We start from the raw sequence: 15151 nt of genomic DNA on the forward strand, positions 1-15151 counted from the left end.
TCGCTGCAGGAGCCGGTGGTCATCTATTACAACATTGTGGTGCAGAGGGTATATATACACACATCTGTTATGAATGGACTCAATATACCTGGGCACACACTGAATTCTGTATATACTTTATTTGGACACTAGAGGGAGCCCTACTTAATGTGACTACATGGCTTTTCATTGAGGAAGGTGCTATTTAAGATGAGTGTAAGCAGGGGATAGGTTTGTGTTGTGGATAAGCAAATATGTATAAATGGACACACAATGCTTGGGTGTAGAGCACAGGTTCTCAAACTCGGTCCTCAGGACCTCACACAGTGCATGTTTTCCAGGTCTCCACACAATCACAAGTGAAATAATTAGCTCCACTTGTGGATCTTTTACAATGTGTCAGTGAGTAATGAATACACCTGTGCACCTGCTGGGTGACCTGCAAAACGTGACCTGTGTGGGGTCCTGAGGACCGAGTTTGAGGACCACTGGTGTAGAGGAACCCTGAATATTGTGTATTACATGCATGGACATTGGGAGGTCACTACTTACAATGACTGGGTATGGGGCTATAGAATATGTCTGGGCGCAGGTTGTGTGAGCTGGAAGTGTTGGCCGAAGTGTGATAGAGAAGCCGTGTATAAGCCAAATAGTAGCTGCTTTACATGAGGATCAATGACATAAGATCTCTATAGCGCCTCTTTCCCAAGAGAACGGATACCGCTATATTTAATGCACAGACAGAACACTTGCTTGACCCTTCGTACACAAGGTGCTCACCGTTACCTCCTGGTAAACTGCGGTCTCCTGCGTAATGATCGGGCCCAATAACAAGAGCCTCCCACAGCTCCTACACCCTGCACAGTGTTCAAAACAGAGCACTACGGAAGTGAATGATGGCATCACCCCTCTGCCTACCCAAAGTCAAAAATTAGCTGACATATGATTTTTATCCCCAATAACTGCACCTGGTGCATTGGGATTTACTGCATACGAGGCTACGTTACAGAAAAAAAACATTGTGCACCAAACAAGCAATCCAGCACAGAATGAGACACAAACCGTAACCTTGCGATACCTCTGCTTTAAGATGCGGAATAATAACGTGCGAGTGGTGAGAATATGGGAACGGTCTATACCTGAGGTACAGTGTAGGGTGTGGGGTTCATGAACTCCGTCATGTCCATCATACACTCCCGCTCGTCCTGGGACACGTGGATGGACTGGATTGGCGGGAAGCGGGGATAGGCATCTCGGAAATCTTTCAGCTTCAAGCGCCCCTGAATCACGCTCAGATTTTCTCTTTCAACAAAAACCTGCGAGAAGGTATCGGGAGTTTCATTAAGCACTCACTTTACACACATCATAATATTATCATCATCATTTATTTATACGGCGCCACAAGTGTTCCACAGCGCCTCACAAAAGTACATAAACAAATAGGTTGACCAGTGACTTACAGTACAATACAATACAGAACAAGAATAATATACATTGCTACATTAGCGACCATAACAGCCAGATAAGCAACAGAGCAAAGCAACCAAGTACTAGGTGCCCTAGTGGGGAGTAAGAAGTAGGTGAAAGTTGAGAACGGAGAAGCACAAGAGAGTAGAGGGCCCTGCTCATAAGCACTTACATTCTAAAGGATATATAATATATATATATATATTTATTATAAAAGGGTTTAATGCAGCATCTTGTCTTAACTTGTGTGTCCTGGACAGATGGAGCAGCTTTGTTTGTACTATCCTTGCCAGGGCTCTTTAACCTCAAGAGCGCACACCACACCTTTTCCTCTACAGGACAACAGGTTGTCGTTTAAGACATTATGCAAAATACTGGACAGGATAGTGTACAATAAGTTCCACTCCACCTGTATATAGGAATTCCTTGCGGTGTTACAGCATTTGTAAAAAGAGAAAATTGGCATTATAATTTGTACGTTTCCCTTGTTTCCTTACATAGCGTATGCACTGACGGAACAGCTTGTTACCGGTGGTACATTCTTCTCAAGAACGTACCCGTCAGACATCCAGCAACAAAGTAAAATCCTATTAATCCTATTAAAAGTCTCTAAAACACATCACTAAGAGAAAACAAGATTATTTGCAAATCATGAATCATTTCCCTGTTGGTTTCTACGTCCTTTTGGTTGAAATAAAGCACTTGAAAAAGCTATTTTATTTTTTTACAAATATTATCTAAAGCAGCATTCAGATAAGTTATGAAGTGACTGGAAACCAGTACCAGTGCTTTCACAACCGCTTACATCTGCTAGCTTTGATTGAAGCAGAACTACACACACTGGTCGGCAGCAAGCTTACTGCTGAGCTGTCCTACTACATCCCTGCTAGAGAATGTTAGATTTTTTTTTTAGCTGAGGGGCAGTGGATACAGTTAAATGCTATATTTAAACCATAAGGCAGCTAAAAGTTGATAATGATCTTGGTATCAATTGGGAGATTTGAGGGGGAAAAAAAATAATTAGTAGACATTTATTACTGTTAACCAGCAGAGGGTGCCATTGCCTCACATACGGAGTAATAAATATACTGTATGTGAAGACAGGATGAAGGAGGCAATCGGGAAGCCGACTGCCTAAATACCGGCAGCCGGCTTCCCGGCTGTCATTTCCCGGCAAGGGTGAAATGCCGGGCGTCTAGATGTAGACGCCCGCATTTCCCCGACGCCGGGAGACCGGCGCCCGGCATACCGATCGTAGGGATGCCGGGCGCCGCGAGCGGACAGCCGCGGGGGGGAGGGTTAGGTTTAGGGCTAGGCACCCCCCCGGTAGGGTTAGGCTAGGGGGAGGGAGAGTTAGGTTTAGGCAGCGGGGAAGGGGGTGGTTAGGGTTAGGTACTTAGAGGGGGGATTAGGGTTAGGCACTTTGGGGGAAGTTAGGGTCAGGCATCCCTAAGGTGGGTTAGGGTGGTTAGGTTAGGTTAGTAAATACTTACCTATCCACGATCGGGATTTCCAGCGCTGTCGGGCTTCCGCTGCGTCGCACTCTGCTCCTGTCGGGCTGCCGCTGACGGGAATCGCATGGCCGGCGGTATTTCATACCAATTCCCAGGATGATTATAAATAGATGTTCTCAGTAGATATAAGCAGTTCGGTATTACTCAGATCTCAAAAACGGCATCATATTGGCCATCTGGCTCTCACGTGTTTTGGATAGCCAATAAGATAATTCCAAACAAATCCAAATCTGCGCTAATTTGGAGAAAAGAACCAAGTCAAAACGGAACCGCTCATCTCTAGTTCTCAGACAGTAACGGAAGCTGTGATTTGAATGCTTTAAAAAACTTATAAGGAATTCGGATTCGATCTAAGAACAGATCTAAAGTCCCATTAAAGCGCACAAAAGATAGCGTATTGCTGTACCTTGTGTTTGAGGAGCACAATCAGCTGAGATCTCAGAATCAGGCCACATAATCGCGGCGCCTGCAGAGGGAAAAGACAACAGGTTTGGCACAAAAAAAAAAAAACTTGGTAAAATAAAAGCTTAGTAGAAGGAGCACATGGTGACGATGTACTGACCTAACTTAGGCAGGTCCAGTTATCTGGCGGTTGGCTTGGATGACCAGATTACATAGAATGAATTAAGACTGTTCTGCTAATAATCAACCATATATGCAGTCATTGGTCATCAGCCCACTGCGCTTTCCAGCACTTGCGATGGAAATGTAAATCAACCTGACCGAGAGACTTGGAGTACTTGGTACTTCTATGCCAGCAGTCTGGCAGAAAAGAGAACCAACAAAGTTGGGGGCAGAGCACCCCTCTTCTTGTGAATCAGTCATGCCTGCACACAGGAATTCCAACCCTGCTGCCACCTAAAGGAGTAAAGGTGCGTACACACTACACGATATGCTCCCTGAGCGATATCGTGTAGTGTGTCCCCGGCAGACTGTGCTCAATGTCGTTCATGACATTGAGCACAGCCGCTGAACGATATCATTAACGATATCGTTCAGCGCCACGCTCTCTCCCCCATTCCCCAACATGCAGCAACCTGACGAGGTCGTCAGGTTGTGCTGCATGTTCAGGCGATGGACAATGTCGGAAACGACCAGCGGGAGTGCGCATCGCTGGTCGTTTCCGACATAAAAATTGCACGATTTGTGCACGATTACTGAGCGATTGCACGATTACGATGTCGTAATCATGCAGTCGCTCAGTAATATCGCCCAGTGTGTACCCACCATAAGAGCATGTGTCCCGCTAGGCCAGAGAGCAGAGTTCAAGGAGAAAACAGTTACAAGAAAAGGTGAAGTCCTGGGGAGCAGGAAACCGTTCTAGCAGCAAGGTATCAATGTGAGATGCTGGAACAAGGAGTGGGGGTCATTCCGGCTGAAGGTAAAGAGCTGCAGACACAGGACCCTGTAAAATTGAAGCCGCACTGTGCATAAGGAAGGCCTTACTTGAGTTATCAGAGCCCATTAACCTTGACCTTCAGCCAAAGCAGGTGGGATTATCTCCTGCCCTGGATTCCGTACTATGCTTGGGTGAGCTTCTCATTAACACAATTGGTGGTCTCCGACAACCTGAGGTAGGCCTGTTCGGACAATAGAGAGGGCCTCCAGCTAGGACCGTTGTTGCGTTATATGGAGGACTAAATAAAGTCCATCAAGTTTTAAGCCAGTCAAGCTTTATATTTCACTATAGGTCCCCTCATTCCATTCAACACTAATATTTGTGGAGATGGCCTTTAAAACTTCCCTATTGAATATAATGCCTGTGTGACTTCGCCCCTCCTCACCTGGCCGGTGCTGCCATTGTTCTCCACCACAGGAAAGCCGTTGTGGTTGGATGTGGTTTTGCTCAGGCTGTCCACGATGATGCCCACTTTCTCCCTCCTGCGCAGGAAGGTGACCGGTGTGCTCATTACTTCCCTGCAATAAAACACCAGCACGTTGAGATAGAATGAGGTGACCTTCTAATGCGCTCAATTCGCTAAACCAGCTGATACAATTGGAAGTCATTAAGGAAGCAGTAAACCTAGAACAGAGGTTACCCCACAATAAGAGAAACTAACAAATAACCGTTTCCATTAATTGGTAAAAATAAACATACCAAGTACCATCTGTGCTGCCCTAAAGTAGGTGCCTAATTTCCCTATTTGGTAAATGCAGCACTTGGGGAGATGGGTGTAATTGCCCCGAAGATCCTGCGTAGAGGACGAATTAATAGACCCCGCAGAGATTGGCGGCCATGTTCCTGTTCTCCATATTTACAGTCAAAAATAGCAGGGAATTGGGTGTACAGCCCCAGATGCTACACAAATATAGGAAGCACCTCTATAGTAGAAGGAGGCCTAAGACAGTGGTTCTCAACTCCACTCCTCCAGTATCACCAACAGGTCATGTGTTGTGTATTTTTTTAATCATGCACAGGTGAGTTCATCTAACTTGCTGGGACAGTAATTATCCCACTTGCTTCCACTGACCGAATTCCTCCAACCATGACAAGTTGGGAAAATTTGAGGATTGAGGTTGAGAACTTCTGGGATTCTGAGATTATCTTACAATGAATAGTATATCAAAATGCAGTCAGTCGGCATGCTGCGCAGTCCGGACTTCACAAACTAACCAAGCAAAGACCTGCGCAAGATCCGTTCCTATCCAGGTAAAGAATAGACCATTAGCCCCTCTGCTGGCAAATAATGCCAAACAATGATTTTCCTTCTTTTATATTATAATCCTATGGATTTCTTCCATAATACAAAGATAATTTTGATGTATGGGAGAATAACAGCGGATGTTTGTACTGACCGGGCAGTGAGGGAATGAGAGGTGACCGGAGCTTCCCAGTGCAGGAACGGAACGCTCTGCAGCTTAATGTGAAGATCATAGAGACCCTGCAAGAAAGATCACCAAAATTTACTATATGCTCCGAACAGACTCACTAACTAGTACATGACATCATAGATGGCAATTCGTGATGTCACACTAGTAAGATAAGTAGTTGGATGTTCATAGTTACAGCAGGCGTATGACCTTCTCCCATATGTAAAAGACCCCATAACACTCAATCATCTTCATATCTCTAAGCCAAAAGTATACCATTTTAAAATACTGGATGAGCAAAATCTCACTCTTCTTTCATAGGTCCATGTGCCTGGACCGTCCCTTTTAGTTACTCTGCTCGGGGAAGGGGTGGGGGGGTCTTACCTCAACAAATAGGTCTCCAACCATTTTAGCCGTTATGAGGACCAGCATGATTGGGAAACCGTAGGTGACATTTCCAGTGGCTTCCACCATGATGACTGTGAGGCTCAAGGTCATCCTTACGATACCACCTGGAGGGGAGAACAGGGACGTAATGAGTAGACCAGGCCAAAAGAGTCTCACCAACCACCAGTCCAGCCCCAGTGACTCAAAATCCATCTACTATTCCACCGAAGACATTATGTTTGGGAACGATAAGCAAGGTGCGCTCAAGAATGCCCATAAATTTTACTACTGTACTACAAAAAAAAACGGTCACAAAGATGGAAACTGTACATTAAAAATTAGAAAACTACTGAAATGAAATAATGGATGATATCGGATTGTGACCTCAGGCAATAATGGTCATTTACAAACTACAAGGATAAAAAATTAAAAATAGGACGCGGTGTCGGCAAAAATAACGTCCAAAGCAGGTAACACACCAGTAACTAAAATATTTTATTCAAATAATCATGTTTTCGTATGCTGGAGCAAAGCTAACGCCACTCGCACGCATCTAAACTGTATTCAGACTCAACCCGTAATTGCGCAAAGGTAGTAACTCATGATGACCCTAAAGAGTGTCTGCACTGCACTGTAATGGTTTGTAAATGACCATTCCTATTACAGTGTGCGAGTAGCTGTACCATAAAATATGTAAGCTCTCACGAGCAGGGCCCTCTTCCCTTATGTGCTTTTCCTTCCCTCACTTATACTATCAGCTCTTCCCCATCGCCTACAATGGCACTTATCCCTTGAGTCCTGCCGCCCTGCTGCATATTGGGGTATTATGATTGCTGCAGCAGCGATGTATATAATCCTAGCCCTTTTTTTTTTTTTTTTTACAGTAAGTCACTTTTTTTCTTGTTTCGTTCATACGGTTTCTGTAATTTGTAAAGCGCTTTGGTGTGGCCCCATATAAATAAAGAATGATAACAACTGCACAAAGCACAGACTTTATAGCGCTAGAGGGCACATCACAATGAAAAGCACATGATTCCTCTCTTTGTCCTACATCTGGTAATACGCTCCCAGCAGTCACACGGAGATTTGCTAAATGCTTACATTCCACACAACAGGATACAACAAGCTGCCCTGTGTGTGCACTGCATCCGTCTGCTGGAGTACTCACCGAGCTGGGCTGCGGCCCCCATCAGTGCATACTTTCCAGGATCGGCCCATGACTGTACAGGGGGGGGGGGGGGAGACAGGGGATTAATAACATCACTAAGTCCAGAGAAAGTCACACTTTACATGCAAGCCAGTTACTTGCCGGTGACATGGTAAAAATCTCCTACATGAAATGCACACACTGGCTCCATTCCTTACATTTATCTTTCCTTTATGTAGTGGCTAAGCAGCGTACCAAAGCTGTTCACATTTCTTAGAATAAGCAAACCACATAACCCCCCCCATCCCACATGTCCTATTTAATGCAGTTCTGCCAAAGGTGCCGCAGTACCGCATCTGGACAGCAGGCGGCCTGACCTATAAGTGCACACAATAATAAGATAATATGGCAGGGTTTGGAACAGTTATTGGGTAAAGCTTCAAGGTAATCTAAGTTAAAAGCCCAGCTATGTAAACAAGGTCAAACGCCCAGATGCTTCTATCTAACCATGAAAAACTTAAAAAAAACAATATGTTATAGTTAGCCCACATGGAATAGAACAGGAAATTCCCCAGGTGGCACAAGAAACTTACATAGGAGTCATTTGAAATGCTTGTTAAAAGGATTCCAAATAGTCTCCCCCACGCAGCCCCCAGGAGCAGGGACGGAATGAAGATGCCAGCAGATACAGTCAGGCCGTATGTCCAGCACGCCAGGAAGAAATAGATCAGGGTGAAGAGGCCCAGGGTCTGAGGGTTAAAGGAACCTGTGCAGGACATAAAACAACATATTCCATTATGCTCACTGGGTGACCAGCACAGAACCCCAATATTTAGGCCTCATTTACACAAGTGCTTTGGTAACTTTCCATCTGAAGCATCACCACCAAGCGACGGGAAGTCTTGGTACATGAGACCAGCTGTGATACTTACCAGCAACAAAACAGAAAGGAAACGGAACCCTTGAACCAAAATGCAAAGACTGCAGTACCGTAAGCTCTATACATATTCTACCTGGGCCCCCGTTAGCAAAACACTTGTGTGAATGAGCCCTAAAAGCAGACTAGATCCAAAGCCACGCTGATTTATTTTCCCTGATCTAAATCAGCATAAGAATTCAAAATGTTATAACCATTACAGTCGTTCCTCAGAGGATACAGTGTCAGCAGCCATCTTTCTTTTTAAACCAATAGAAAGCATGCTATATGCGTTCCCGCAAAAACACATGCACCGCGTGCCACTGGCATTGCAGGAGAATCAGAGGAGGGACTCAAACTAAGAGAAGGGAAGAGACTGAGGGCCTGATTCAGAGCTGAACGCTCTGACCAGAGCGCTCGCCCTGAATCAGGGCCCTCCTACCTTTTTTTGGAGCGTCCTCATGGACGCTCGCATAGCTGTGGGTTACCACCCACAGCTATAGTGAGCGTCCATGAAGATGGTCGCGATGGTCTTGACCATCGCGCTTGCGACGGAGACCCTGCGGTAGGGTCTCGCTGCCGCAAGCCCTGGAGTGATTTTGGCTCTATCAGAGACAAAATCACTCCCACTGACATCACTAGTGATGTCAGTGGGGCCGGCTTGAGACGGTAGGCGTTCCCATGGGAACGCCTCCGTCTGGCAAGCACGCCCACCAAAGGGGGCGTGCTGTCAATCAACATCGACAGCACGCCCCCTTTGGTGCGAGACCCGGAGCGATGGAGAGCCTGTCGCTCGCCGGGTCTCGCGCATGCGCACGACGGAGCTCCCTCCGTCATGCGCAGTGGGGGAACATCGACCCGCTTGCGAGCGTACTGCCGCTCACGAGCGGGTCTGAATGACCCCCTGAGGACTAGAAGCAATTAATAGCTTTGTGAAGCAAATGCCCAACACGTTCCATCATTAGGTATCAAATGGACAACAAAACGCTTGTTCAAAGTGATCGCTTTACACGAGATTTACACCGATATGCACAACTGAGCTAAAAATAACTTTTCTGGGTTCCAGCCTATTGCTAGCTGTATGACGTAGCAGTGCTGCACTCCATACAGAACTAGGAAGGCTATATGACCTCACCTGCTGGATCGTGGAAGAGTCTGCGGACGCTGGTCTCCGGCGTGGTGAAGAATGCAGATGCCATAGCGTTATACTCTCCATCTGCGCAGAACAGCTGAGGAAACAGACATTGCACAACTTTAAAAGTGCAAAAACCACCGCAATCATCAGCAGCAGATTTGTACATGTACAGTGATAAAGCCACAATCATTATGTACCTGTAGTGGGTATTCGCCCGATCCCTCCCGCAGGGGCTGGCAGTCTGAGGAGCAATAAATCATTACAAAGGACACGGTGGCTGTCACAGCCGCCACCAACATGGCTTCAATCACCTGCAGGCCCCGGCTGTGTAAGTACCTGAGGAGATAAAGCGTCAGCGATTATTACACAGCCCACAAATGACTTTAATCCAGTATAGTGAGAGCGGAAACTAACCCGGAGAGGCCAAACATCCCCAATCCTGGTATCCTAACAAGGGAGAGTTCTGCATAAAGATTTAATAAATGTGACTAGTTATCTTGTTCTATTTAAAACAGAATTTTGTTTTGATTAAATGTTGTGGGTGAGGAGTCAAAATGTAATGGGTTCCAAATAGTAAAATGATGCCAACAGTACCCACCCACCAGTAACAGCCGAGGTCCTGCCCTAGGCAACCAAAACGAAATCAGAAACTGTCCTACTAAATGAAATACAGCAAACAGAGAAAGAAAATACTACTTTATATAGTATATAACCTTTATAAGCCATGTAAACCTTTTAAAAAATAAATTTATGATGAAAGGAATTTTACGATAATATTTGGTAAGATATAAAATCACAAGCAAAACCAAAATATAACAGTATTAAAAAAAACGTGGTTTTCTTCCGGCACCATGCACCTACTACTGTCCCATCTCACTGAACTGTGGGGGGCGTCACGGTGTGGCCACACAGTTGTGTAATCTGCAGGCATACCCTTCTCAGGACCTTTAATAGTGGGCAGTAACTACCTAGCACCGGAGTGTGGTATGTTATGTCGAGACAATGCCCCTAGGTCCCTGACCCGGTGGTCACTTAGCTGGTTTGGGCGGCAGTGGAGATTCTGGGTCCCCGAGGTCACAGAGATACAGTGAGTACTACCCCCCTATCCTCAAACCTTTCCTAGTGCCCAACCCTAAATCCGCCCCCCTTCCCTCGCCTAACCCTAACCTCCCTATGGTGCGTATTCCTCCCAGAGGCACCTAAACCTAACTATTGGCCTTGTGAGAATGTTGACATTTAAGATGTCGTCATCGTGAACGTGTCAACAGGATGCCTGTCGACATGCAGAATTATGTCGACTTTGTAACTGTTGATATTCTGACCGGATGCCCTAGCACAGTGAGACAGGTCAGTAAAGCCTGACCTTTCTCCCTGGAAACCTAAATAAAACAAAAAACAAAAACACAACCACCATTCTATTTGAGAAAAACATTTAGTCAGTACATCTGATTCTGTAGTTTGTATTAAGCTTTGTAACAGCACTTGACACACAAAAAAAACGTGTACGGGCAACAGACACCCACGCACGATGCCATATCCAAGTGTACGTTTCATTCACATAAATCATTCATGGACTTAGGTTTCTCTAATAATCAAAAAAGAAAAGACGTTTATGTCGGGAAATCAGTGGCCAAACCATTAGGTATGGATGAAAAACAATCCTACAAAAGGAAGGAATTAAATAACACTTATCCAATTACTGCTGGAAGTAAAGTAATTCTCCAGGAGCCTAATGCAAAAACCAGGAGTTTATCCCCCTCCCCCCTAAAATAAAACACTTCTCTAATATTTAAAAAGCATGACTATAAAATTCCTACACCCCCATTATTGCAGAGCGGAAAGTTCAGGGATAATTTCACACCTGAACATAAAATTACATTGTATCAACCTTCATGAATGGAATATATGTATTTTGACATGATTCATTGTAATGCACACCACAGGCTAGCGTTATTATTAAGTCTACTGCAGGATACTACAGAAAGACAGACTAAAGCATATAAACCTTATACAGAGCTCAGCTCTATATATATATATATATATATATATATATTAAAAAAAAAAAAGAAAGAGACAGGTCCTCTTTAGATGAGGTACACAATACATGGTCAAACATACGTGGACACCAGAACACAATCTTGCGCTGAACATCTCAATCAAAGACCATGGGCATTACCATTGAGTTGGATTCCCCTTTGATGTTAGAACCACCTCCACTCTTCTGGGAAGACTTTCCACTAGATTTTTGCAGACATTCAGCCTAAAATAGAGGTTCCCAAACTCGGTCCTCAAGGCACCCTAACAGTGTAGGTTTTCAGGATATCCATACGTAAGCACTGGTGATTTAATTAGTACCTCAGTCAGTTTGTTTCTACCATGTATGCCAGAGGTTCCGAAACACAGTCCTTAAGGCACCCCAGAGGACCAGGTTTTTAAGGGAGGTAGTCAGCATGCTGGCATGCGGGGTGCACTTGGTCAAAATACCGGCATCAGGATCCCGGCTAGAGTATCCCTCCCGCCGGCATCCCGTAGGTAAGTATCTGGGATTAGGGGGAGGGTTAGGTTTAGGGTGCGTGTAGGGGGAGGCAGAGGCTCGAGCCTGATTGGCTTACAAATGATCAGGATTATCTGTCGTAGACATTTTAGGGCAACATTTAGGAAAACTGCTCTTTAGGAATTGGGGCAGAAAAGTGTTTGGCTATTGCAAAGTCAGATGTCTACCTTCACTTTCTAAGCTGTGCTAGAAATATTGTTTTTATAAATGCTACCATAGAATCTCCATAAGAACTGAAGTGCAAATTGGTTACTGTTACATTCAAGATAGACAACTTGCTTTGTAAGACGAAGACTACTTAGACTCTAGAATCTTCTTCGCTTGAACTCTGTTGACCTACAGACCATAGGTGGTCAAGTAAACTCCTCAAATATTAAACATCTAAAACGAAGTCCACAATGTGTGGCCTGGAGGACAAGATAAAGACTCGAGCAAAAACAAGTCCATATGAAAAGATGAATGGTGGGACTTCAGGTTACCTGATCCTGAACATGGTCAGCCAGTTGTTCAAAGCATTAAACAGAGCTCCCAGCATGCCACCTGCAAGACCAAAAAAAAGTGAACAAGGAGTCATTTACTATAATAAAACAAAAGAAGCATGTGTAGCCACCAAAGGTGTAGGACAGAAGACTATTATGGAACCACATCTGCAAAGTGTCAAGATTAAATTATTAAACTATAGAGATGAGAATAAAAGGAGTGTGTAAAAATTCACCTAACAAAAAAAAAAAAAAATGAGAAGGGGCATTCACTATTATAAACAGTAATCAGAAAACCAAGTTTCATCATGTAATTTGCTATAAAGCAAAAAATATCCTAAAACGTACAGCAGGAATGAGATCTCTCGCCCTGTAAATCCTGCCACTGGCTACCCATCTCCGTTACTATACAATTCAGGCTCTTCTCCCCCATACATATCGGAGCTGAGCTTCAGATGCATAACCCTCTTTGATCCCTCTTCCCCTGATGACCAACTCTCCATCCCATTTCAGAGACTTCTCCATGTTGCTCACCACCTGTGGAAAACCTACCCCCGCATTCTCCCCCACCCTTCAGTTCAAGCAGTCCTTCAAACTCCACATCTTTACAAGTACCTCTCTCACAAACACCTGACATGTCTTACCACTCTTTCCGCCAACTCCTCCAGTCTCCCTCGGCTATGCGGGGTAGGTATTTCCACAGGTAGTGAGCAACGTGAAGTCTTTCATACGAGATTGCACGGTGCTTAAGTCTTGTTTTATTTACATTTTTCTTGCTTGCCGGCACTGAAGAATTTGTTGAGGATAGTAAATGGCGCAGGTAATACAGTAATTATAGTACAGCAGCAATCCGATGGAGGGGGGGGCTTTTTTTTTTTATTATTCAGCAATCATTGTGGCAAGCTATTGGAGGTCAGCATTTAGTATTTCTTCATACTTTGTTTCTTCAGGCTTCTGTTAAAGGATCTATAATTCTGTAATCTACCATGGCAGCCACAGTCACAACATGTAGTGAGCAGAGAGGCTTTGGAATGCCCCCCTGGGCTCTTTCTTCACTGTGAGATCACCCCCCCTCCTTATCCCTTATCTGCCACCATGTGACATGAGGAGAGTCGTTAGCCAGTGGCAGTGTAGCAGACAGACTGGCAGCATATTTGTTTCATCTACCAACTAATTTTGAGAGTCAACACATTTTTGTTTTCCGTCTTTCAGTGCGCGCTCATGTAGCAATTTCATGCATAAGTGCATTAGTGGTTTTAGGGATATATTATATTTTTTGGCAATCTCCTAGAATCAGGCCCTTTTCTAATTAATTAATTATGGATTTGATTCGCTCATTTCCTTACTCAGTTAGTTAGTACATCATTCCGATTTATCTTCGACAAAAGCTTTTACATCACTTTGACCAGAGTCCTAGTGAAGTGTTTGGCTCTTCTGTTACAAACTTACCTACTGCTCCCATCCCAATAAAGATTGGAAGTTCAAAGTACTTGTAGCTGTTTTCCTGCAAAAGAACAATACATAGCAACCCATCAGTACTGAACCATATCTGGGCTCTACCATTACGAAATACACAGCCAATATTCAAGAGGAAAGATCCTATCATTTTACTAGGAACTAGGGCATTCGCTGAGGCAGTCATTGCGTGGGCTGAACCTATGCCTGTCAATGAAAATGCAGCCTATCCGTTTACTAGGAACCAGTAACACCACTGAGGCACTTGGTGCCCCGTGCCTTACTAATGACCCTGGTTCTTAGTCAATTAATAAGCAATAGTCTCATGAATGTTTCTTATGAATGTTTCGTAAAGTAAGGAAAAATAGTCATATTTCCCTGGTGGACCCCTGCATTAGGTTCACACACACCGCATACAAACACCGTCATTGTAGTTTTGATGTATAGCTGCTGAAATTCATTTGTGGCTGAGAACATTAATAATCCCAGGAGTAAGAGCATTTAGCGACTGACAGGTTCACAAATCAGCAGAGAGGACCATACAGAGTACGGAACACGCGGAGAAAGGTCAGTAAGATCATGAGACCTCACTCCTGACTTGTGCATCTCACAATTCCTACAATATGTCTAGAAGATGTCTTTCCCTATAATCCAGGGGCACTATGATGTAACCAGCAGCACGCACACAATTCCAGGCTATTACCAGAAACAATCAGTCATGTGTGTCCTCTACTCTTGGTTCCTCCAAGCCCTCAAACCAGACACCCAACAATTCCGATGTCTACTCACTAACTTATGAAGATTCAATTAAATCGTATAAATGCAGAGGCAGCCAGGAGAATAGATATTTTTTTTCTATGCACTGTCGCACAAGTCTATTTCTAAATGGAAGCTTTAATACTGCCAACATTATCTGAGCCTGCTACCTAGGCAGTAAACAAAATATAACTCATCCCTTTGTACTAGTCTTTGATCTGGAAGAGTAATTGGCTCCACAATAAAGCTTTATAATTTGCAAAGATCACAAACAGACGGTGACCCCAGACGAGCAGGGCAGTAGTACCAGGAGAAATGTTGCCTCCTTTACACGTGTGCTCCTTCCTAGGGTTAAACTAGTAAACTACCACACTTATTCTAGCAGATTAGACTGACTAGAGGAGGAGGGTATCATATAAACAGGCTTTAATGTGTATTTGCTACTCTACTCCAATGATGAACTGGCTGTGGTGGGATGGATAGATGGGAATGGGCTACAATAGACCTGGCCAACCTGTGGCTCTCCAGCTGTGGTGAAACTACAAGTCCCA

General features: G+C 44.4%; 1 protein-coding gene across 2 annotated transcripts in view; it reads right to left on the reverse strand.

The window, feature by feature from the left end:
• CLCN7 (Cl-/H+ antiporter 7) overlaps positions 1–15151 on the reverse strand; it is a 66865-nt gene that overhangs the window by 6936 nt on the left and 44778 nt on the right. For both annotated transcript variants that reach the window (XM_088448166.1, XM_088448165.1), the window contains 11 exons: positions 13839–13893; positions 12390–12450; positions 9554–9692; positions 9357–9450; positions 7899–8071; positions 7327–7378; positions 6156–6283; positions 5757–5842; positions 4745–4877; positions 3367–3426; positions 1119–1295 (listed from right to left, as the gene is read on the reverse strand). In XM_088448166.1, coding sequence (XP_088304292.1) covers positions 1119–1295; positions 3367–3426; positions 4745–4877; positions 5757–5842; positions 6156–6283; positions 7327–7378; positions 7899–8071; positions 9357–9450; positions 9554–9692; positions 12390–12450; positions 13839–13893 — 1158 coding nt within the window. The remainder of the gene's footprint in view (positions 1–1118; positions 1296–3366; positions 3427–4744; positions 4878–5756; positions 5843–6155; positions 6284–7326; positions 7379–7898; positions 8072–9356; positions 9451–9553; positions 9693–12389; positions 12451–13838; positions 13894–15151) is intronic.

Source organism: Taudactylus pleione, unplaced genomic scaffold (assembly GCF_031769625.1).
Source record: "Taudactylus pleione unplaced genomic scaffold, aTauple2 ptg000451l, whole genome shotgun sequence".
Taxonomy (NCBI): Eukaryota; Metazoa; Chordata; class Amphibia; order Anura; family Myobatrachidae; genus Taudactylus; species Taudactylus pleione.